The 25,391-nt window shown below is 42.4% G+C and overlaps 2 protein-coding genes across 3 annotated transcripts in view; one reads left to right on the top strand and one right to left on the bottom strand.

Moving 5' to 3' along the window:
- Positions 1–6,728: 6,728 nt before the first annotated feature.
- LOC121867576 lies at positions 6,729–25,237 on the bottom strand. Of its 2 annotated transcripts, XM_042367582.1 has the most exons (8): positions 24,573–24,945; positions 20,492–20,639; positions 15,279–15,484; positions 12,425–12,619; positions 11,941–12,039; positions 10,360–10,437; positions 9,669–9,767; positions 6,729–6,928 (listed from the first exon to the last, which is right to left on the bottom strand). In XM_042367582.1, exons 1-8 carry the CDS (start codon positions 24,585–24,587, stop codon positions 6,749–6,751), a joined length of 1,020 nt encoding a protein of 339 aa, XP_042223516.1. In that variant the 5' UTR covers positions 24,588–24,945; the 3' UTR covers positions 6,729–6,748. The 2 variants fall into 2 exon arrangements, with proteins under 2 accessions (XP_042223516.1, XP_042223517.1); XM_042367583.1 differs by lacking the exon at positions 10,360–10,437 and having other exon boundaries at positions 24,573–25,237.
- Positions 10,359–25,391, top strand: part of LOC121867577 — a 42,170-nt gene continuing 27,137 nt past the window's right edge. The window contains exon 1 of the mRNA XM_042367585.1: positions 10,359–10,449. The gene's annotated coding sequence lies outside the window, so the exon portion shown is untranslated. The remainder of the gene's footprint in view (positions 10,450–25,391) is intronic.

The raw sequence follows: 25,391 nt of genomic DNA on the forward strand, positions 1-25,391 counted from the left end.
GTGTGGAGTGTGAGGGTGATGTTCTGGGCATCTAACGAGACATATATACAGTAAGTAGCAGAGAGCGGCCTAGAGTCAGTCAACTGTTTCTGCTCTAGTGTAAAGTACAACGAGCCTGAGTAAGACAGCTGAAGATAATTGTTGTGCAAATATTGTGGGTGCTGTGATCAATATAAAGTGAAAAGACTAAGGAATTGTACACTGCAAGTGTGCCGACTTTATATTCGAAGTGAAGTGCTGTGACCTGGTGGAAATCTACCTGCCTATTGTTTGTCTGTACACTGATACCGATCGTAAAGAAAATTGCGGAGACGGGGCAGCCAGTGTGTAATTCAACGACACTTGTAAATATCTACTGCTTCTGTATATACGACCCTGTTGGTGGTAACGACCATCCTTTCACCGCTTACCCATTTTCCACTACAAAAGCTGTTTTTATTTTTTATTTATTTGTTTATTTTTTTTTTCGGGCGTTAGCCCACCCGGCAAGGGTCATTTTATGACCATAGAGGCATGGTTGGGAAAATATAGTAAATAATAAAAGTAATAAATTTAATAAAACTTAATATAAATTGTAATAATAATAATAATAAAAAATAATAATAATAATAAAAATAATAATAATAATAATAATAATATAAAAAATAATAATAATAATAAAAATATAATAATAATAATAATAATAATAATAATAATAATAATAATAATAATAATAATAATAATAATATATTATAAAATTTTTTTTTTTTTTTTTTTTTATAATAATAATAATAATAATAATAATAATATTATTAAAGGCCATATTAAATAATAAAACAAAATAATAAAAATATCAAGGAGAAATGATATGTGTGTATTATGTTGTCAAGTAAAGATAAATAGGTGAGGATGAATTGTGTGTGAAATGGGGCAGGTCAGATCTGCATGGGACTTGGTCATAATTTTGTGGTGTCATGTAGCAGGGTCTACCATTAGACAACACATTATGCTCTTGTTTGACACTGGTGTCAGGAGTGGGAAGTTTAGAAGTGAAATATTAGGAAGGGTGAGAGGTGTCAGACCAGGTGCAAGGTAGGGAAGGGAGATTTTATGTTGGGGCTTGATGCAATTCTTGCACACAACGGAAGAACAAAACAATTTGCAAGAAGACAAGAAGAACATAAACAACTACTGGAAGAACAGAAGGAGCAACAAACAAGGTTGCAAGAACAGCTACATTAACAACGAGAAGAGCAGAAACGTGAAAAGCGCAGCTGCAAGTAAATTCAGGAACAACAGCAGGAACAGAGAGACAAAACAACTGCAGTTGATGCAGGAAGAGACCGACAAGAAAATTCAGGAACGGGATGAGGCTTTTGCAAGCGATGTGTAACAGATGGAATGATGTGTTCATGAGTGTAAGTTGAAGTGGGTGAAAATTTAAAATGCACAAGCAAAAGTGAGTGGTGAGATCACAGATGTACGAAGGAGTTAATAGTGAGGACAGTGAGCTCAGAAAGTCAGTAGCAGGATGGAAGCTGGTGTGGGTTGGTTGTTTTGTTGGTTGTTGTTTGTACACTCTGAGTGGAATGCATATGTTGAAATTTCTGGAAAATGTGATGAGCGTGTGGAAAAGTGTTGGGTTAGTTAGAGAGCACCTGAGTTCAGACCCAGAGCTAGTCAGTGGTGGTGAGCTATCCAAGAGTGCCAGTGAAGAAAAACTGGAATCGATGGCAAGGTCTCATGGGGCATACCAAGCACAGTTTGAGTTACTGGCTGAATAAATGGGGTGGAGATAGGTGTGCAGTGCAATTAGCCAAGATTATTAAGGGCGGATGTGGGTTCTCAGCCAGTTGACGATGAGTGAAGCAGTTACATGTCACTGGTAAAGGTATTGGAACGAAGGTATGTAAATATGCAAAAAAATTGGGTTTACAGGGGTGATTCTGTAATCGTACCAGTAATTGTTGGTGAATTGCACAGCTCTCAAGAACGGGAAAGTATGGCTTTTAGGGCGTACCTGGAGCGTCCTGGTCTGTTAGCTGGTTTGTTGAGGGACTAGTTTGTGGACGCATTGGACAGCCTGCTGCTCAAGATTCAGGTGAAGCAATTCAAGCCTGTAACTCTACAGGAAGCTTGGCTAGAGCCTTGAGTTTGAATCTTAGGTGAGGTCAAGTTTAAGCTTGGGGACGAGTCTAGCTCCGGGTTTAATTCACGAAAGGGCCAAACAAGAGACAGAGAGAGAGATTTAAAGGAACCTGCTGGTATGCGAAAAGATTGGGCATAAACAGGGAGGACTGTTAGCAAGCGTGAACGAGGAGCGAGCAGGGGCAATACAGAGAAGAACGTGGAGAAGAGAGGATGTTGGACGTGGAGAAGATGGAACTTAAAGACTAAGTGCCCACAGAATTCCAAGGGATGGAAAGAAGAGCGGCCAACTAAGACGGAAAACTAGAGGTGGCTGGTGCTGAGGCAACGACCAGCCTGTCTCACCAGAGCCCCACTGTTGACAAAATACAACCGAACCACTGTAAGCAGTGTCTAGGTTGAAGGAGATCGATGGCATAAGTCCGTTGGTGATCGACACAGCCTCGAAGCAGACTTGTGAGGGGCCGGACGTAGTTAGTCATCGAAAACTAGTTGAGACCTCCCAGCAGCTGCGAAAACTGGACAATCTGCAGTGCTAAAGGGACCAGTGGATATCGGCATCAAGCTAGGAGAGGAGAAGAACTACAGGTTTATGTAGCGGATATAGAAGACCCTTGCATCCTGGGCCTGGACTACATCTACTCCTCGCAGGTGTCAATTGACCTAATGATGCAGCTGAATATTAAAGGAAAGTGGGTACCGCTGAGGACTGTGAAGCATGAGCTAGGTTACAGCTAGCGGTCAGTAGTTATTCCCCATGTTCAGAGGTGCTGTTGCCATGCAAGGTAAATGGTGCATACCCGTCTAGGAATGGTGGGAGCCTGATGAGCAGTGTGGGAGTAGAAGATGGAGTGATGGTGGGGGATAACTTAGTCAGATCCATCTGCAGAGAGGTACCTGTAATTGTGGTCAATTTTCTCCGGCCAAAGAAAATACAGCAGGAGTGGTAGATGGACTTTGCCAAGGTCGACCAGGAGTAGCAGCCAGGACTTGCAAGAGAGCGTATTGGCAGAAAAATGGTCTGCCTACCTGCATTTGCAGGACTTGTTTTCCAGGAGCTCCCAGCGTCTGGGTGAGGCCTAAGTGATACAACTGGAACAATTGTTATTGAAGTATACGGACGTCTTCGCAGGAAACCTAGACCTGGGTTATACAGACCTGGTACAGCATCACATCGACACTGAGGATCACCGCCCAATCAAGCAGCCGCCCGAGGATAGCAGCACCTCGTCGCCAGGAAATGGAGAAGGCGGGGCCTTATTCACCAAGGTCTGGTCGAAAAGTCCGGCAGTCCGTGGGCGTCAGTAGTCGTCCTAGTGAGGAAGAAGGGTGGCGCAGTGTGGTGCTGTGTGGACTACCGCGCCCAATGACGTGACGGTGAAGGGACTTCCTTGCCAAGAATTATGATCACACTGATGCTCTGACAGGCACCAAGTGGTTTCAACACTTGACATGAAGTCTGGGTATCATCTGGTGAAGATGGCTGAGGAAGACAAGAAAGACAGATTACATGGACAAGGGCTATGGCAGTTCAAAGTTATGCCATTCAGCCTGTGCAACACCAGCTACCTTCGAACGCCTCATGGAGGGTTCTGGAAGACATGCACTGGAAGACTGCCGTCATATATCCGGACTACGTGATTGTCTTTGGCAAAACTTTCGAGTAGGAACAGGAGGCTATAAGTGTTTGGGTTCGGGCAGCACACCTTAAACTGAGCCCAAAAGTGTTACTTGTTCCAGAAGGAATTTTAAATATCTGGCACATATAGTAAGTGAAGACAGTACACAGACCCGAAGGTGGCGTGGTGAGAAACTGGCCAGTGTCAACTTGTATAAGGGGCTTTGTACTTACTGCTGTCGATGGTCACAGCACCGTTGCTGAAAGCTGACTAAGAAGGGCAGAAGTTTCTGTGGACTACTGAGAGTCAAGGCTCCTTCGACCAGCTAAAGGATGCCTTGGTCAGCTCTTGGTTGCTCCGTAATTCACCCCAACTCAACCATTCATCTTGGACTGTGATGCTAGTGATGACGGCATCGGTGGGGTGCTCTCCCAGAAGAAGGATGACATCGAGTACATAGTGGCATACTACAGCAAAATTAAGCTCTCCATAAAGAAATTATTGTGTGACTGGAAGGAACTCTTAACTGGTAAAGAGTTTTGACTTTTCCATCGGATCTAGATTCACCATCCGGACTGACTACGCAGCATTGAGGTGGCTTAAAACTGTGAAGAAACCAGAAGGACAACTGGCACGGTGGATTGGGAAGCTGGATCAGTACAATTATACCATGGGAGATTAGAGATGGCTGGTGCTGAGGGGCAACGACCAGCCTGTCTTACCAGAGCCCCACTATTGACAAAATGCAACAAAGCCACTGTACACCTATGCAAGGTGTCCGTTGGTGATCGACACAGCCTCGGAGCAGACTTTTGCGAGGCCGAAAATGGTCAGCTATCGAAAAGTACCCGAGACGTCTCAGCAGTGTGCGGGATAATTGGACAATGCGCAATGTTTAAGGGACCAGTGGATATCAGCATCAAGCTGGGAGGGGAAGAAGAAGCCCAGCAGGTTTATGTAGCGGATAGAAGACCCTTGCATCCTGGGCTTGGAAAACCTCCTACCTCGCAAATGCCAACTGGACCTTGGCTCGATGCAGCTTAACATTAAAGGAAAGTGGGTACCGCTGAGGACTGTGAAGCAAGCAAGTGCTTAGGTTACAACTTGGCGGTCAGGAGTTATGCCCTCAGGATCGGAGGTGCGATTGCAACGCAAGGTGAAAGGTGCCTTGCATGCCCGTCTGGGAGTGGTGGAGCCTCATTGTGACCAGTATTGCCAGAGAGAGGCGCTTCCCAAGAAGTGTAGTCACACTACAGTGGAAGAGGAGCCAACCATTGCTGGTGAAGGCCTTGCGAAGCTGCAGCTGGAAGACCAAGACCTGCGACCAATGGTCAAGTGGATAAACCAGAGCTCAGTGCTGCCAGCCTGCGAGACAATCTCAAGAGCAGGAGTGACGACTGAAAACTACTGGGCACAATGGGATGCTCTTCGGCTGAAGGACGGTCTGCTGCAGCGCCAGTGGGTGACTACCAATGGCCTCAACAGGTACTGGCAGACAGTATTTCCCCGGAAGATGAGGTCAGAGATCCTGAGGGAGATGCACAACAATCTAACCAGAGGACATCTGGGAGTGAAGAAGACCCTGAGTCACCTGTGGCAAGGGTTTTAATGGGTTGGCATGCATAAGGATGTGGTAGAATGGTGCCGTTCATGCAATGTCTGCTGCGCCAAGAAGGGACCAAAGTTAAACATGCGTGCCCCACTGCAGCTGTACCATGCAGGCGCACCAATGGAGAGGGTCGCAGTATTGCAGGACCTCTGCCACTCACTGCAGATGGGAATAGGTACTGTACATATGTGTGGCCATGGATTACTTCACTAAGTGGCCAGAAGCTTATGCCATCCCAAATTAGGAAGCCACGACTGTTGCCAGGGTGCTGGTGGACCAGTTCTTCTGCCGGTTTGGTGTGCCCCACAAGTTGCACTCGGACCAGGGCAGAAATTTTGAGTCAGCTGTGTTCAGCGAGTGCTGTAAACTGTTGGGCAAGAAGAAGACTAGGACCATTCCACTTCGGCCACAGTCAGACAGAATGGTGGAAAAGTTTAATTGGACCCTGGGATAAGAACTAGCCAAGTACTGTGTTGCAGGGCAGACAGAATGGGACCAGAAGCTGCCTGCTTTGCTAATGGCATATCAGTCGGCTGCCCACGTCAACTAGATACACACCGGCAAAACTGATGCTGGGTCACGAGCTGCACCTGCCAGTGGACCTGGTGACAAAAATATCATCTGATGAAGAAATTCCTGAGGAAACCACCAGTTATGTCATAAGCCTCCAAGAAAAGTTGATGGAGGTCCACCATCAAGTTTGAGGAGCTTTAGAGTTCTTGGTGAAGTGATGAAGCGCAACCATGATGTCAAAGCAAGCCAAGTCTGTTACAAGGGCGGTGATAAGGTCTGGCTGTATAGCCCTCTGCGGAAGAAGGGTCAGTCACCAAAGTTGCAGAGTCCATGGGAAGGACCATACACTGTAGTGGAATGCCTTTCAGATGTGACCTACCAGATCAGGGGAAGAAGGAAGGCTAAGTCGAAGGTAGCCCACATCCATCGTCTGTGGCAGTATCATGGGCCAGGGCAGTACTCCTGGGAAGACTCTGAGGAGCTGTCAAGTGAGAAGTCCAGCTGTGAAGCCATTACCCTGTTAACAGTGTTGTGAAGAATAAGTGACTATTAAAGAAGACTACAGTGCACAAGTGTGTTTCTGTGACCTGGTGGAAATCTATCTGCCTATTGTTTGTCTGTACACTGATACCAATCGTCGGGAAATTACTGGAGACTGGTGGGACAGCCAGGGGTATCTTGATGACAGATGTGAGATATCTACTGCTTCTGTATATGCGACCCTGGCCGCTGGTAACCAGTGGTGGAAGCTGGGTAAGCGGTGAAAGGAGGGTTGCAACAATAGTTTTGCGCATGATCAAAATATTCATCGAGTCTTGAAACGGTTATACAGGGTAATTATCAAGAAGAGTCATCTCCAGTGAATTAGGAAAACTTTGCTTTATTGACTGGGCTGTGGCTCACTATTATAGGGCATGATGTGAATCTTGGTTGACTCATGATACAGGAGATAGTGATTTTGCTTTATATGAATGAGGCGGTACCCATGTTCTTGAAGGTTTTCCTTAACTTCGTCTAGACTGAAGAACTGCAGGAGTTCATTATCTTGGTACAGAATCATCTGGAATAGGAAGCACGATATAGGTAACCACAAACACTGTAGTTCACTGAAAAAGGAACAGTTACAGTAATATAAATAAGAAATAATTATAACTTTTGTATTTTGTTGACGAAATTACAAAATTACGAGCACCGCTGCAAAAACGACACCGCCTTTGTCCCAAAATGCATTGTAGTAATTAAACGATAACCAGAAAGATGGTGGTTGTTATTTATGATTCGTAACAAATTGAGACTAATTTAGTGGTGGCCCCTGGCACGCACGCACGCACGCACGCACGCACGCACGCACGCACGCACACACACACACACACACACACACACACATATATATAGTGCGTTTTGTCAGATCAAACCAGTATAAAAACATACATATCAGTAACTATGAGGGAAGTGCTACCGATAGGTGGTGGTTATTGTTCGTACCATGATCACTGCCGATATAGTAGCCTATGTGTCATCAGTTCTCTGGTGTGTTAGCTTTGGTCTTGGCGGGAGGTGTAATGATTGTTTATCAGATCATAGCTTACAGCCCAGAGAAGGACAGCACATATAGCAGTGACTGGAAGCACAGGTGTATACCCACGTAGGCTGACCCGCCCTTCATAATTAAAGTGAGATTAAGACCTGACCCAGCAGAGATCACGGTCACAATGAAACAGTTCTCACCGCCGCGTGATTAGTCAAACCGGTGTCATGAATGTGTTAACTCAAGAAACTACACTCCAGCCAGCACCTGTTCAAACACAGCTGTCTCGACACACCCAGATTAGTGTTAATTAGTGACGACATCTGCCGGCCTGACACCACCAATATAAGGGGCCGACAGCTCCTTCCCACAGACAGACAGGGAGAGTCAGAATTTAGGTGAAGACGGATTCACGCTCGTCACTAGTCGAGATCGGGAGGAAGACTTCCCTTCCCAGCACAGAATCCCCAGCTAGCAAAGTCCAGCAACCCCTGGGATCAGTCTCTTCAGCAGCACCAGCAAACAGATTCCCCAGCCGCTGGGCCTCCCTCAGGTCACACGTGAGTCATTGTCAGAGCGGTCCGCAGGGTGAGTTACTTATGGTGAGAAGTGTATCCATATTATGTTTGTGTCCGGGAGTCATTGTCTAGTAACTTCGATATAATGATTTATTAATGTGTTCATGCCATCCAGTTAACTAATAAATAGCTGTACTTAGAATTGGTGTTTAGAAAATTTCCCATAGGACATAGTAACGGTTAAATACCTAATCGGCCACGTTACCAACTTTCCTCACTTTGCAACTATAAATTCTTACTTTACTTGTACTTCCCACTTCACCCTCATTACACTGGCATGGCGGTGAGAACTGTTTCATTGTGACCGTGACCTCTGCTGGGTCAGGTCTTAATCTCACTTTAATTACGAAGGGCGGGTCAGCCTACGTGGGTATACACCTGTGCTTCCAGTCACTGCTATATGTGCTGTCCTTCTCTGGGCTGTAAGCTATGATCTGATAAACAATCATTACACCTGTAAGCTATGGTCTGATAAAAATTATTACACACACACACACAGTTAACAAGAGATCCGGAAAAGGTATAATTTGGAAGTTTATTTAATTAAATTTCGTAAGAAATAAAATTGGGATTATGTTCTCCTTTATAGAAGTTTTATAAGTAAATCATTCGTACAGAAACCAGAGACTATGTAAAACAAGCCCAATTCTTATATATAAAAAACTTTGGGTACAATATGCATTTTCTTCGTGGCTATTACAGAATATTTAATATTGTCTGAACATATATGAATGGAGATTTTTATCAACTTTGAAAAAGCCAAAACTTTTCTTTTGATATCAGTCAAACATAATATAATCTAATGAGCTAATCAGACCCGCCATAGAAATGTCCGCATATACCTGGTTGGTGTGCGTTAAAGAGTATATGACATCATGGAACCAGTTCAACTTAAGACTGCCTTTCAACCGTATCTGTTCGTCTTTCCTCTTCAAAACTGATCGGCCTGTTAGCCGCTTGGTCGGTCATGTCTGTTACGCACTGTTGGCAAGTACTGGACATATACTGGCTCCATAGTCCAAATGTTTGCGTACATGTGCCAGTATTGGTTAAGTCAGGTCTTAAATGAACTCATTCGGTACCATTGTTCTGCAAAATATCTACCGCTGTGAAATAAGTCACAGGTGACATTTTTGCATAAAATCCATGTAAAATAAGTCCCACTAAAAATATCTACCCAGGTGTGGTTTCAGATATGCTTTCAATAAAGCTATTGTTCTTTTATATCTTGAACTGAGCATATACTCTGAGTTGCTCATGGCTCACGGCATGTGAGTAATGATCTATCAGTACATGTATAGGGAGGATTGATTGATTGACTGTGGTAATTGCATTTCTGGCGACGCAACTGCTTAAGTCATATTGTAGCCTAGTTAAATGAAGGCTTAAAAGACTAAATTAATGCAAGTTAAAAACAATAAATAACATGGAACGTCCATAAAACCATTTAATCGTTAATAAATAAAATTGAAAGCTCGCCTAGAAGGCCGGCTTCCTCCACAAAGGAGAGGACGAAAATTCTGTGCACGAACCATTGATGATTTGAGTATACTGAACATTTAATATGGATATGTTTCCACTTTGAACATTATTTTTGCATTTGACAGAGATTTGCCGTAAATAATATATTTATATTTTTCCGTAAAAGCACCAAGATAAAAAATTTTGTTTTATTGAACAGAGAATTCATTTACCTTGACATGGAAATGATTGCCTATATCCTTGTTTTCTGTGAGGAACTTTGTCATCATCTCGAAGCCGCCGCCGGACACATCTAAGATGAGCAGATCAACCTGAAAGGGAGGAAGGCGTCGATCACACCAACATCCTACATGTCCTACTGTACGTGATAAATGGACATCCACCATGTCCTATACATCAGATAGTAACGACTGGAGATTATGCATATCCTAATATAGATGATAACTGGACATTCTACATATCCTACTCTAGGTGATTATTGGATATCCACCATGCTCTCTACACATCAATAAATAACTGTAAATCCTACACATTAGGTGACGACTTATGGTGATGATCAGAAATTTCCAACTACGTGATGCTGGACATTCTGCATGATCCACAGACAAGGTAATGATTATATCCTGCATGTTTTACTCCATTTGATGAGTGGACATCCTGCATGGTTACTCTACATAATTACTGGACTTCCTGCTTGTCCTATACACGAGGAGTGACTAGTTATAAATGTCTATTCTCTACGTCCGACTCATTAGTTATTGACTGGATATCCTATATGTCTTACTCTAAGTGATAATTAAACATTCCACTTGTCCATATGATCTGAAAAGGAGGATGACGCTACCTTCACGGCCCAGAGCGAGAATTCCCACTTATACGGTGCTATCACTCTTGTACACTTACCGTCTTGTAGCCAGCAGCGGCGAGGACTGAGAAGAGCGGGTAGCAGGTGGTGTTCCATACCTCTCCGAGTGCAACGTCCTAAGGAGTATAGTACATAACAGTTTACTTTATCTTTTAATTTTTATCCTCTTCACCATTGATCGGCTCGTTACCCGCTTGGGCAATCGGCCACGTCTCTGTCACGCACTGTTGGCAAGTACTGGGAATGCACCGGCTCCTGAATGTACCTGAACCTGCTCCAGTGTTGGTCAAGTCTGGTCTTGAAAGAGCTCTCACTCGATGCCGTCACAACACTTTCTGGCAGATTGTTTTAAGAGTTCACAACTCTCACCCCGAAAAAGTTTGCCCTCACAGTTTTCTGGACCTGCTGCTTCTTCAATCTTGAGCTGTGACCCCTTGTGGGGCGAGCGTCCGACAGCTCCAAGTAAGGACACTCGACTGAGTAGTGCCCCTTGAGATCTTATACACCTCAATTAGGTCGCCCTTTGCCCGTCTGTAGTATAAGCTAGGCAAGTTCAGGCTCTCCAATCTCTCAGGGTAGTTGAAGTGCCGAAGTGCAGGCACCAGTCTGGTGGCCCTCCTTTGAACATTTTCAACCAACTGACAGTCCCTAGCATATCTCGGGGACCAGACGGGGTGACAGTACTCCATATGGAGTTACGAGGGACGAACTGTCTAGATATCTGAACGACGTTCTTATAAGACCCAATAATTTATTTGCCTGATTTATCTTCTCGCAATGGCCCGAGAACTTCAGCTCATTGTCAACTTACACACCTAAGTCCTTCTCACATTCAGTCTCAAATAGTGGTTTCTTCATCCCGTTGGGACAGATGATACGCCTCCATACCGTTGGTACGCCCCAGGTGCATCCACTTACACCTCGTGATATTCGTATGATAAGAAATTAAGTTATCAAGAGCGTTATCTACTGTAGATTATGATAGTATAGCAGAGTATCACTCACAGAAAGGATGGATAGCTCAGTGCAAAGTAATCTAAGACTTATTTACATGTATATTATCTCTAATTCCCTCCCTCTATTTCTGTTTCATTTCTTTCTATGTATCTTTATCTCTATATTTCATGTAGGTAGCAGGGAGGTACTACTGCCTGGGAAGATATTGGAAGCATAATGTGTTGCCTAATGGTAGACCCTGCTGCCATATGGCATCACGAAAATTGTGACCAAGTCCCAGGTTGCTGATCTGACTTTCTGCCTCATTTACACACAATTGCAGGGTCTCAATTGTTTCTCTTACTATTAACAACACAACATATATATCGTTTCTCACTATTGATCTCCCTTTCATTCTTGTATTTATTTATGGATATATATTATTATTATTATAATTATTATTATTATAATTATTATTATAATTATTAATAATATTTTCATTGATATTATTTTATTATTATAATTTTTATTTATTTTATTAATTATTATTATTATTATTATTATTTCACCCCCGCCAGGTCCTGATGTGGGTCAATGATCTGTGCCCGGGTGGGCTAATCCCGTAAAAAAAAACGCAGTGTGACATACATCACTGAATCAGTGATATGGTTAGGGAGACTTACAGTGGGGGTAGCGTACTTGAGACGTTTGGAGTGCCCCGTCTGGATGCGAAACAACTCCTCCGTTACGTGGCTGGGATTGCGGGTGCGGACCATTTGTTCCTGGGGACGACACACACACACACACACAGTTATCTAGGTTGCCCTTACATTTACAACACTAGTATTGTAGTGTATGCATTGAATTCATTCACTACAGGTCCACCATACTCAGTGACATGATACAAGTGATATGTGAGCAAACTTAGCTTTAGTGAATTGAATTTCAATTCTTAATACTTTACTGCATAAATTTCATAAAGAGATCATATGTACGTTATAAAGATGTGTAAATCAAACTGTATTGAATTGTTAAAATTAGTCATATTCTCAATATCATCATTCAGACACATATCCTATCTGTCGGTATACAGGTATACACAAATTGTTAATGTAACTAGTTAAGTATTTGAAGTTGTTACCATACTGTTAGCATTGAGCGAGTTACCTGGACGATATGAGTATCGGCGGTGACGCAAACAGGGAGGATGCGGGAGGTTCTGGGTGAGGCTCGGAGCTGGAGGTAATTGAGAGGGTCAGCTTCCACCAGTAACCCCTGCCAGCCTCGAACGGCCTCCAGCCACCAGCTGTTACTTAACCATAGTCCATCCTGCGCCCCCACCTCCACAAATACTCCACCAGCCTAACACAGAAAATATTGATATTTAGCAATGTTCTTGTTTCTAATACAAAATACCACTTTTGTAGTGTACAGTCAACTTGCTACTTTGTACAAACGTATATTGTAATCCTATAGCTAGCATAAGGCGCCATCATTTACCAACACAATTGTATGAGCAATAATCTTAACATATTTTTCATCAGTTTTCACAACCGAAAAATTGAACATAATACCCGAAGCACCGACTATCTACAGAGATAGTGTATTTGCAAAACACAAGGCTAACAAAAGTACTTGGGTTTGCAAACAAATAGATAAACTAAAGTGTATTAAGTCACCAGGTCCAGACGAGATACTTGTCAGAATATTATATAAGGAAGAACTTAGTATGCCCTTCGCAAACTTATTTAACATATCATGAAAAACGGGTGTAGTACCAGAATCCTGGAAAACAGAGAATGCGATACCGGTTTTCAAGAAGGGAGATAGATCAATATACTCTAACTACCGTCCAATTAGTTTAACATTAATTGTAGGCAAATTGCTAGAAGCAACAACTTCAGTCAATTCGAAATCACCTCCAGAAACACAAATTGATCAGTGATTCCCAGCATGGATTCACAAGTAGGTATTCATGTCTGACATATCTATTATCATTCTTTCCAGCTGTCCAAAACAGTGGATGACGGACACGATTACGATGTGGTTTATCTAGACTTTAGCACACCTTTCGAAAGGGCCCCCCCATGAAAGACTACAGTACTATGTAAAGTGTACGCACATAGAAATGGGAATGTTCTAAACTGGATTAGGGCGTGGTTACAGGGCAGGAAACAGCGAGTAAACATTAATGGTACTAAATCCATTTGGGGTGACGTCACTAGTGGAGAACCCCAAGGCTTAGTACTTGGACCATTACTATTTATTATATACATAAACGACATAGATATAGGAGTAGACAGCAACAGAAGTAAATTTGCTGATGACACTAAAATAGGGCGTGTCATTAAATCTGACGAAGACTCATCAATGCTATAGGAAGAACCCCCCCAAAAATTTCGCATGGTCTGAAAAATGGCAGATGAAATTTAATGTGGACAAATGTAAAATACTTAGTCTAGGAGATGTAAACAGATAAACCAGATACCAGATGAACAACGTTGTTATAGAGAAATCCAACTGTGAAAAAGACTTAGGAGTAATGTTAAGTAGGCATCTTAAACCAAGACAACAATGTGTATTTGCTCTAAACAAGGCTAACAAAGAACTTGGATTCATACAAAGGAGTGTTACTTACAAGACTAGCGCAGTTATCCTAAAACTATATCTTGCACTTGTGAGACCTTACTTGGATTATGCAGTTCAATTTTGGTCACCTTACCAAAGAATGGATATATAATCCCAAGAAAGCATACAGAAAAGGATGACAAGACTAATCTTGGGCACTAGAAACCTTGAGTATAGGGACAGATTAAAGCATCTGAGTTTGCACTCCCCCAAGAGACATGAGTGAGGGGCGATATGAATGAGGTGTATAAATTGAAGTCAAGGTTAAGCAAAGGTGATATAACAAAGGTACTTAAATTATACAACCAGGAACTAACTCGTAACAATGGTTTTAAATTAGACAAATTTAGATTTAAGCGCGAGATAGGTAAACACTGGTTTGGAAATAGAGTAATGGATGAATGGTACAAATTATCAAACATCAATTACCTTGAACACGCTGGATAGCTTCAAATATAGGTTGGTTGGATATATAAGCGATAGGGGTAATTGGGTGTTGTAAGAGTGTACCATCGTACGATATGTTTTCCCATGTTGAGTGGGGGAGGCTGGTCCTTGGCAGCGCCTGGTGGCCAGTGCCCAGCTGATGCTGTTATAATAAAGTCTATAGAAAACATGGTCTATGACTCCAACCTCTCACATATCCTACTCACTGCGCCATGTGAGAGGTTGGAGTCATAGACCATGTTTTCTATAGACTTTATTATAACAGCGTCAGCTGGGCACTGGCCACCAGGCGCTGCCAAGGACCAGCCTCCCCCACTCAACATGGGAAAACATATCGTACGATGGTACACTCTTACAGGTGTAAAGGGGACTGCCTACTATGGGCCAATAGGCCCGCTGCGGTTTCCTCCATTCTTATGTTCTTTTGTATCCAGTGGGAAGTACGTACCTGCTCATTTCAGCTGCTAACAAAATTCTACAAGTGGAAATTGTAGTAAAGATTTTTTGGCAATTACTTTTAGAGAATTACACCAAAATACATTGTAGCTCTCAGCCGAGTGATGCATTAATATGTATAGACTGCGACATTATTTATGAATAAAATTTTTAAATTATGTTAATGTGAAATGATTGTTGACAACACAATAGCGGTTCATGGTACTGGACATGTATTCGGTATACAGTAGTTAGCATGAGAGTTAAGAATAAAGTACATACCAGTTGTACCCTTGCTCCATGCATAAAAGTTTACTTGATACTCGTCTGTGTGTGTGTGTGTGTGTGTGTGTGTGTGTGTGTGTGTGTGTGTGTGTGTGCGCGCGCGCGCGTGTGTGTGTGTGTGTGTGTGTGTGTGTGTATGATGAACAGCCAGGACAGACACAAATGTGCGAGGTAAGACTGAATGACAAGACATAAAAGTAGTACAGTAATATAAAATAAGATTTACCTTTCCTTGAAAAATAGTTCTAAGGAGTCCTTCAGTTTGATTGTATGAAAAGAGGTGTTCCCAGGGCGGGTGGTGAGGGTCTAGGCCATTTAGGTGTTGGGGGGACAATTTAGGCGGCGTCTCCATCTTGGCCTGCAGGTGGTGCAACAGACGCTTGTCCCACCATGCCAGTGGGTGATGCAGTCGCTGATGTATACAGTGTCTTGCTACCCACACAATGGAAACATCATTAATTCAAGAAAACATCGACGAACGGTTAAGGGAATATATTTGTTGATGGAAATTAAACAATAAGTTCTCCGTCTTACAGAAGTATAGTCTACTGTTTCTGTTGACGGGGACTTCCCCAACTTCCCAGTAATATCGACCTATCAAGCTTCACTGAAACTAGTACTGTACTTCACTCCCTTCAAATTTAATTATCCGTTTGATAATCGCCTCGTTTTAGCCTCAACCATCTGCTCGACCTCCATGCGGACTTCTGAACCTGAGTGCTGCAGTGATATGGTAACAGTTCAGCAGTGCCACACACACTGCTGAACTGTCACCGTATCACTAAGATTTGAAATATTAATAATAAAAACAGAATCTTACTAGCCAAGAGGACTTGACAGTATTGTAGTATTTTCTAGTGCATACTGTGGTATTGTCTGGTGATAGTTAGTGGGTCCTGCAATGAGAAACTAATTTTGCAATTGCACTGTGAACCAAACGTAGTAGTTTATCCAGGAGAAATGTTACATCGAACTGTGCCATATGGTGATGTAATATGCCTTTTGGAGACAGAATTTATATTTAGCCAATGATAGCCTCGAGTTATAATATTAGCACATGGGAAATGAATGAGGCGAAGTTACAGAGTCTGGGACATGCCCAGAAAAGCCCTTTCAAGTTTTTTTATTTAATAAAGGTTGTCAGCCTGCTCAGACATAGATTTTGGTCCAAGAATAGACAGTTGAGAGTTTCACTGTGTTTAACACTGAAGTATGGTTACTAACCGTGAGAATGTAACATTGTGTTTATAAACCTTCATCCTTCTCCCCATCATTTCTCCCGTATCTCTGCTCCCCTACCGTAAACTCCCCTCTACCCAGCCTTCAACCCCAACTTGTCCATCCTCACAGATGCAGTTAGATGTGCTTAACCCTTGCTCCCTGCTCTTACGCCTCCAACACTCTCCCTCACTGTCTCTTCTCCCTCACCAATTTCTCACTTCTCCCTCAAACTCCATCACTGAATATTAAGTTAAAAACTCTCTTAATTGAGAGCTTAGAAAATACATAGTGACCCAGAAAAATACTTAACATTGAGGTGATGTAAGAAAATTTAAGTTGGAAGAATAATATACTTAAAAAAAAGAAGAAACAATTAAGACTAAGAATCAAGATGATTACACACACACACACACACACACACACACACACACACACATATATATATATATATATATATATATATATATATATATATATATATATATATATATATATATATATATATATATATATATATATATATGTATATATATATATATATATATATATATATATATATATATATATATATATATATATATATATATATATATATATATATATATATATATATATATATATATATATATATATATATATATATATATATATATATATAGCTTTGTCTTTATTCACATCTTCAGTTGCCTCTGAAGATGTCTTGAATAAAGACAAAGAAAAGATTTATCAATTTTCATTGTGATCCACATTATATATATATATATATATATATATATATATATATATATATATATATATATATATATATATATATATATATATATATATATATATATATATATATATATATATATAGTGCTAATTACTGTAGTATTGTCTCGTGCTAGTTACTGTAGTATTGTCTAGTGCTAGTTACTGTAGTATTGTCTAGTGCTAGTTACTATTGTATTACCTAGTGTGGATTAACCTTGGGAGGGATAAGGCTACGGGAGTAAACCCCAAATGAAAAAAAATTGCGATGGAGCCCCGCATCAGGCAGACATGCTTACAGTGCTCCAACAAGACCCCAACGGCGGAATAAGCAGAAGAGATGTCCAACATGGGTACCCAATGGCTAGACCAACGGATGAAGGTAATGCATGATGGACAAGCTACGAAGGCGAAACCCAACAAACTGGGCTATCAGCAGTCCATTGCAACTCTCCCTCTCCCCAGTCGTTGCAGCTTGATGCACCACTGGATCAGGAAAAGAGAGTGCAAGATGTGTGGTTGCAGCCTGCACTCCTGCCTCGCTGCATAAATCAACTCACGCACAGTCATTATCCAGTTCATGATACTTTTCATCGTCATCAAACCCCTATAGCTGCAAAAGTCCTTTGGCGACAGACGAGTGGTGACGGGGACAGGCAGAGATGACTGCCTGGAGTCTCTAGTCACAACTGGGATCTAGACAGCAATGCAATTTGGTCCTGTCTGTGCGACTGAGCAGCCCTTTCGAGAAGCCACTCTGCTTACCCCACATGGGGAGGGGGCTAGATAGGGTGCCCCAAACATAGCCTTCCTAAAAAAACCAACCTGACTGGGCAACCGCACCCAGTAAGGTCATCTCTATACAGTCGAAAATACAATAAAAATCACATATCAAAGTAAAAACAAACTATACAACCTCTTATGGTCGCTGCATGGAATGTCAGAACCCTTCTGGATACTGGCACAAATGAGCATCCTGAAAGAAGAACTGCCCTTGTGGCAAAAGAGCTGGCTAGGTATAACATCGACAGAGCGGACATTAGTGAGTCCCGGCTCACAAGGGTCGACTCACAGAACAGGGATCTGGCTATACCTTCATCTGGAAGGGTAAGCCAGCATTTATGGAATTTGCTTTGCCATTCGCCAATTCATCCTAGATAGGCTAACTGAAATATCTGTTGGGATCAATCAGCGCCTTATGACGCTCCGAGTTCCACAGAATCACTCACGTCATGGCTTCTTCATCAGTGCTTATACCCCAACACTGGATGCAGAGGATGACATCAAGGAGGCCTCTTACGCCATCTTTGACAGAGTGCTAACCTCTATCCCCAGAGAAGATAAGGTGACTTCAATGCCAGAGTTGGAAGAGATACTGACATATGGCAGGGAATCATTGGGAGAAACGGAGTAGGTAAGTGTGCTGCACACAACCTCACTATCACCAATAACTTGTATAGGCAGGCAGACAAATTCAAGGGTTCGTGGCAACACACAGAATCCAAACAACTGGCAACTCATTGACTACATCATTGTCAGAGAAAGAGATTGCCGAGATGTTCTCATCACTCGAGCCATGCATGGCTCAGACCACTATGACACTGATCATCGTCTCGTCAGAGCCAAACTCTCACTTCAAGTTGCTTCAAAACTGCGAAGGCAACAAGCCTCCAGAAGAGGTTTAAACACTAAGCGTCTGGAGGATCTAGCAGCAGCACATGCTTTTATAGAACAGATCGAACATGGGCTGATAAACAACCCGACAACAAACAACCCAAATCCCAGTGGCTAATGGGCACTGTCATGACAAAAACCTGCAGACAGACCCTCGGCCAGATCGAAAGTATACACCAGGACTGGTTTGACGAAAATGACGTGGAAATCAACGCACTCGTCGATGATAAATGTACTGCTTCAACTGACTGGCAGAATAACCCTCAGCCTCTGATCAAAGCTGATATCTTTCACAAGAAGAAAGCGGCGGCCCAGCGTGAACTTTGCAATCTAAGGAACGAATGGTTGAAAAATAAAGTGTGAAATGCAAAAACGTGCAGATCATCACAAGATGCAAAATTTTTTCAATTCTACTTAAAAAAAATATTGGCCAATCACTCATGGTGGAACTCCCGTCCACTCATCCGATGGTAACTCCCTAATTAAAGACGAAGAAGGCATCCGTCAGCACTTGGAAAGAGAACTACCATTTACTGCTCAACCGAAACACTGATGTGGATGTCCTGACTACCCAGCAGGTCCCTCAGCACCCAGAGCTGACCTACCTAAGCTATCCTCCATCTCTGGTTGAGGTAGCTACTGCCATCAATCAGATGAAAAATAACAAAGCCAGAGAGCCTGATGGAATCCCAGCCGAGGTGTGTAAAGCAAGAGGACCTTTGCTTACCAGCAGTCTCCACTATCTCCTGGAAAATATAAGGGAAAATGAAGAAATTCCTCAAGCTCTTAAAGACGCCTCCACCGTCGATATTTAAAAGAACAAGGGAGACCGATCATACTATAGCAACTATCACAGGATCTCGCTGCTGTCTGTAGCTGGTAAGATTACCACCCGAGACCTCCTAAACAGACTTCTTCCTGAGGCAGAAAACTTCCTCCCAGAATCTCAATGTGGCCTTAAACCAACACGTGGCACCACTGACATAATTTTTGCTGCCCACCAGATACAGAAAAAGTGCGGAGAAGTGCCGTGACCTGTACACTGCTTTCATCGACAATTACGTTGGACTGGCCATGTTACCCGCATGGACGACAGTAGACTGCCAAAGCAACTACTTTGCAGTCACCTAATGAATAGTAAACGTAACACTGGTGGGCAACTGAATAGGTATAAGGAAAGTCTCAAGACAAACCTAAAAAGTGTCAACTCGACCCCCTCACCTGGGAGACGACCATTCCACACCGTAGCGCTTAGAGGAGCACCACTCGAGGTGTCAATACTTTCGAGTTAGCCCGATTGCTTATCAAAGCAGACAAGCGCCAGCGCCGGAAAGATGCTGTCGCAGCCCCTCTCGCACTCGATGTTGCCCTCCACAAGTGCAACATCTGTGGACGCCCCTGCCAATCCCGTATCAGCCTCTCGAGTCATCTCAGAGCTAACCAACGAGGGTGACATCCTTAATAACCTATATTTTATCATAGATGGATGATCGTCATACTCGATTCCGAGTGACAGCAAAGTAGTAGTAGTTACTGTAGTGTTGTCTAGTGCTAGTTACTACTGTACAGCATTGCCTAGTGTTAGTCACTGTAGTATTATCTAGTTCTACTTACTGTAGTACTGTCTAGTGCTAATTACTTTAGAATTGCCTAGTATTAGTTACTGTAGTATTGTCTAGTTCTATTTACTGTAGTATTGTCTAGTGCTACTTACTGTAGTATTGTCTAGTGCAAGTTGAGCTATTGCCGGATATGCTTGTCGGTTTGAAAAAAATAAAATAAAATGTAACTCACGGCAAGGTGGGTGAGGCGAGGAAGGGTCGGCCGGGGAACTACTAGCAGGAGAAGAGAGGAGAGTGGATGTATTGCCTGATGTAGTCACCCACACTTGTATTACCGTCAGCATCGTCGCCCACACGCACAACGCTGCCCTCGACAGTTTCTTATAATAATAATAATAATAATAATAATAATAATAATAATAATAATAATAATAATAATAATAATAATAATAATAATAATAATAATAATAATAATAATTATAACTAATATTATTATCATTCAGTAAAGTTGCTATACAGGTTTACAATTGGATAAGCACGTTTATAACTACAGTTCAGTATGAATACTGTATAGACAATGTAGGTACATTATGCAGTGCAAGTAGGACAAGGCGGATACCTCTCCGCAAAGTGGATAGCCCACCTGCTGTCAACCTCCGCCTAAATTTCCCACTTGTGAACTTTACCTTGTACTGTACCCTTTTTGCACCCTCAGAGCCAAGGCTCTCTTCTCTCCGTATCACCAACCAACCGAGTAGGCCGTGGGAATACAGTAGACAGTTTCCCGTGTGCCGAGGCAAAACAGGTAAAGAACAATGGTAAACAGTAATGCAACTTGACCAAGAACAATGGTAAACAGTAATGCAACTTGACCAAGAACAATGGTAAACAGTAATGCAACTTGACCAAGAACAATGATAAACAGTAATGCAACTTGACCAAGAACAATGATAAACAGTAATGCAACTTGACCAAGGATAGCCGTCCGTCAAAGCTGTCAGAGCGTATTTCCCGGAGGGTCCTTTGTTTTTACTTTTTTATTTTTATCCTCTTCACCACTGATCGGCTCGTTAGCCGCTTGGGAGATCGGTCACGTCTCTGTTACGCACTGTTGGCAAGTACTGGCTCCTGAATGTACCTGAACCTGCTCCAGTGTTGGTCAAGTTTGGTCTTGAAAGAGCTCACACTCGGTGCCGTCACAACACTTTCTGGTAGAATGTTCCAAGAGTTCACAACTCTCACTCCGAAAAAGTTTGCCCTCACGGTTTTCTGTGACCCCTTGTGGGGCGAGCGTCCTCCAGTTCCAAGTAAGGACACTCGACTGAGTAGTGTCCCTTGACATGCTTATACACCTCAATTACGTCGCTCCTTGCCCGTCTGTAGTATAATCTAGGCAGGTTCAGGCGCTCCAACCTCTCAGGGTAGTTGAGGTGGCTAAGTGCAGGCACCAGTCTGGTGGCCCTCCTTTGAACATTTTCAACCAACTGATAGTCCATAGCATATCTCTGGGACCAGACGGGGTGACAGTACTCCAGATGGGGAAGCACTTCACTCTTGAAGATCGTTACGAGGGACGGACCTAGATATCTGAACGACCTTCTTGTAAGACCCAATAATTTATTTGCCCAATTTACCTTCTCGCAATGGCCCCAGAACTTCAGCTCATTGTCAACATACACACCTAGGTCCTTCTCACATTCAGTCTCAAATAGTGCAGTTTCTTCATCCCGTTGGGACAAATGATACGCCTCCTTACCATTGGCACGTCCCAAGTGCATCCTCTTGCGCTTCGTGACATAGAATCTCAGCAGCCATTTCTTCGACCATTCTTGGAGCTCACAGAGACCCTTCCGCAGCTCTTCACAGTCCGCATGGTTCTTGATTTCCCGAAATAACTTGGCGTCATTAGCAAACATTTGTATGGAGGAGTGTACAACGTCAGGCATGTCATTTATGAAACAAACAAACAACAGCGGGCTCAATACACTGCCCTGTGATACCTCGCTTGTGACAGATACTGATGATGATTTCGTGCCATTAATCACCACACACTGCTTGCGGTCATGTAAAAAGTCTTCTATCCATGCAAGGACATTTCCCCGAATTCCGTACCCTTCCAGTTTGATTTTCAGCCTTTCGTAGGGTACACTGTCGAAAGCCTTGGCAAAATCTAGGTATATATAGTCGATATTACCACCCCTTTCCAGAATGTGTCCAAATATCCAATACCTTAAGCAATTGTGTTAAGCAGGAGCGCCCCGGCATGAAACCGTGTTGACACTTTTTTTTTTTTTTTTTTTTTATCTTCACTGATCCGCTCGCTAGCCGCCTCGGCTATCGGTCTCGTCTCTGTCACGCACTGTTGGCAAGTGCTAGGCATGCACCGGCTCCTGAATGTACCTGAACCCACTCCAGTGTTGGTCAAATCTTGTCTTGAAAGAGCTCACACTCGGTGCCGTCACAACACTTTCTGGTAGATTGTTCCAAGAGTTTACAACCATCACTCCGAAAAGGTTTGCCCTCTGTTTTCTGGAATTTCGGCTTCTTCAATCTTGAGCTGTGACCCCTTGTGGGGCGAGCGTCCGCCAGCTTTAAGTAAGGACACTCGACTGAGTAGTGCCCCTTGAGATGCTTATACACCTCAATTAGGTCATCCCTTGCCCGTCTGTAGTACCAGCTAGACCAGGAGTCACCAAACTTTTTTCAGTGGGCCGGATAACTGAAAGAATGACGAGCGCGGGCCGCATAATCATTCTGTTCAATACTTGCAAGCCAGAACGAAAGCTCTGGGAAAAAAGACGAAAAACTAAGTTTAGCATTCCATGTTAATCATGGGTGAGTGGCGTGCAATGCACAAAAAACAAAGACAACCAACATATTTATTTACTAAAAAGTTACCAAAGAAGGCGACGTTAGCAAAAAGATAGTTACATCAGACCTAGTGTGCACATATCCGAATCTCACAAACTAAGCAAATTCAAGTACCGTCGGCTGGCCGTAGTTTGGTGACCACTGAGTTAGACCAAAGGTAATATTTTTATAATAAAAAACTATTCATTGTTATTTAAGGTCATGAGAAGTTTCCAAATGTTCGTATTTTTGTTTAAATAATTAAGAAAATTTGGTGAGAGAATCTTGTGGCAGCTGTGGTTGTAGTCCAGTTGCCAATTCATTAATATATTTTTCTTCATTATTTAAGCAAATATACGAAAATTTGGAAACCTCTCATGACCTCAAATAACAATGAATAAATAGTTTATTATTATAAAAATGTTACCTTTGGTTTGTTTAACATTTATCCTGAGTGATACAGCCGAAAACAGATCCACCATTCACAATCACCGTTACATACAGGTTTCCTTTACTAAGTATTGCAAGGTAAAATTGCCAGTACGAGACCCAGTGTGGGGTCGGTGCATCTTTGGTTGACTGTACATTGTATACCTGCATTGTCTGTATCCATTGTATGCACTATATAGTCTAAATTGTATACTTACATTTTCTGTGTACTTTTTATTCCTGCATAGGCTATGTATATTTTATATTTGCCTGTCTGCCCAGCAGTAATTGGGGGATGTTAATCGATTTGCGGATCGTTTTCCCGGGTAATGGTTAGCCAGTGCAAATGGCGAGTTGTCCGGTCTTCTCGAACTGTTCCTTTACACTGGGTCATGCAACTCGTTAACTCAGGGTGTGGTTGATGTGTAGGTGACAGCTTCTACACCTTAAACAAATTGATGCTTAGGTGGCCCTTGGGCCGGTTATCCTCGTTATGCGAGGGCAACCATTATTTATATTATTGTATAATTATGTGCACTATCTTTATAGATTGTATACTTGCACTATGTACATTTTTTGTATACCTGCACTGTCTGTGTACATGCTGAATCATTTTGAGCGTGCATGACGATTTTACTGGATAACTATCATTTTAATCGCTTTTCATCCACCCATTCATACATACAATCATCATGTACCTACTTTGCGAAGGGATTCCGAAAATATTCGTAAGCCAGTCATATTACAATAATATTCATGATAATAGTCGTGTTCGTATTACTTTTACTTAAAAAAGATAAACACTCACACTTCTTACTAAAAGATAAACATAGAGGAACTAGTTCAGGGGTTTCAAGTTGACACGAAGGCTGTTTTTGTATAGGAGATACTATTAGTAGTCAAACCATCGTGTAGGATTTTGGGCCATTCGTTATTAATGCCTCCTGCTGTACAACACACACACGGGCTACAAATACAGCATGTTGCCAACTTTAAACCCCTGAACGGATTTGTTAGTTTAACTGGCAACTCACCAAGTGTCTGTTCATGTCCAGAACGTTTGTGGAGGACGATACCTTGTAATTGCTGTAAATTTCCTTCAGGATTATATCACAAAAGCGTCTTTAGGAACACTAGCTATAACCTGGCTCGGTTTCTTAGTAGTTTTCTTCACGTATATGAGAAGTTTGTAAGGCTTTTCCTTAAGTTAAAAATCGCGAGTATATTTTTTTCCTGCACATTTACAATAAGAGACTTTAAACCGTTACAACGTTATTGAATATACTATACTTAGTGGCAGTGATTTTTTTTTTGCAGCTTTCTTTTTTTATAGCAGCGTATTCCTAAACACTGGTTGTGTGTAGTGTCTGGCAGCTGTGAAGGTCTTCCCACGACTACCAGCGCGTCTCCCCAGCTCACCTTCCTCAGAATTTTGGCCGAATTTTCCTTATGACGCTGTGGCAACATCTTCGTACTGTATCCCTTCTTTATGCAAATGTATTTAACGCTTTCATCATTTATGAATATACTTCGTATCGAAGTTAATATTACCTTATTAGTCATGCTGGCACAATGTTGTTTATTTACACCAGGGAATGATACTGTAGTAACTAAGGTTTAGTTTTCCTTAAATGGACTAGTCTACGATGGGGTGATACTTTTATTTTTTATCCTGTTCGCCACTGATCGGCTCGTTAGCCACTTGGGCGGTCGTTCACGTCTCTTACGCACTGTTGGCAAGTACTGGGCATGTACTATCGTGGACAAAAGTTCGCTCCCTGTAGTGAAACTGAGACACGGGAATGAGTCTCCGAACTGACTTAACCTGGTGCGGGTGTGCTGTGCGGGTCGAT

Source organism: Homarus americanus, unplaced genomic scaffold (assembly GCF_018991925.1).
Source record: "Homarus americanus isolate GMGI-L3 unplaced genomic scaffold, GMGI_Hamer_2.0 scaffold45956, whole genome shotgun sequence".
NCBI classification, from domain to species: domain Eukaryota; kingdom Metazoa; phylum Arthropoda; class Malacostraca; order Decapoda; family Nephropidae; genus Homarus; species Homarus americanus.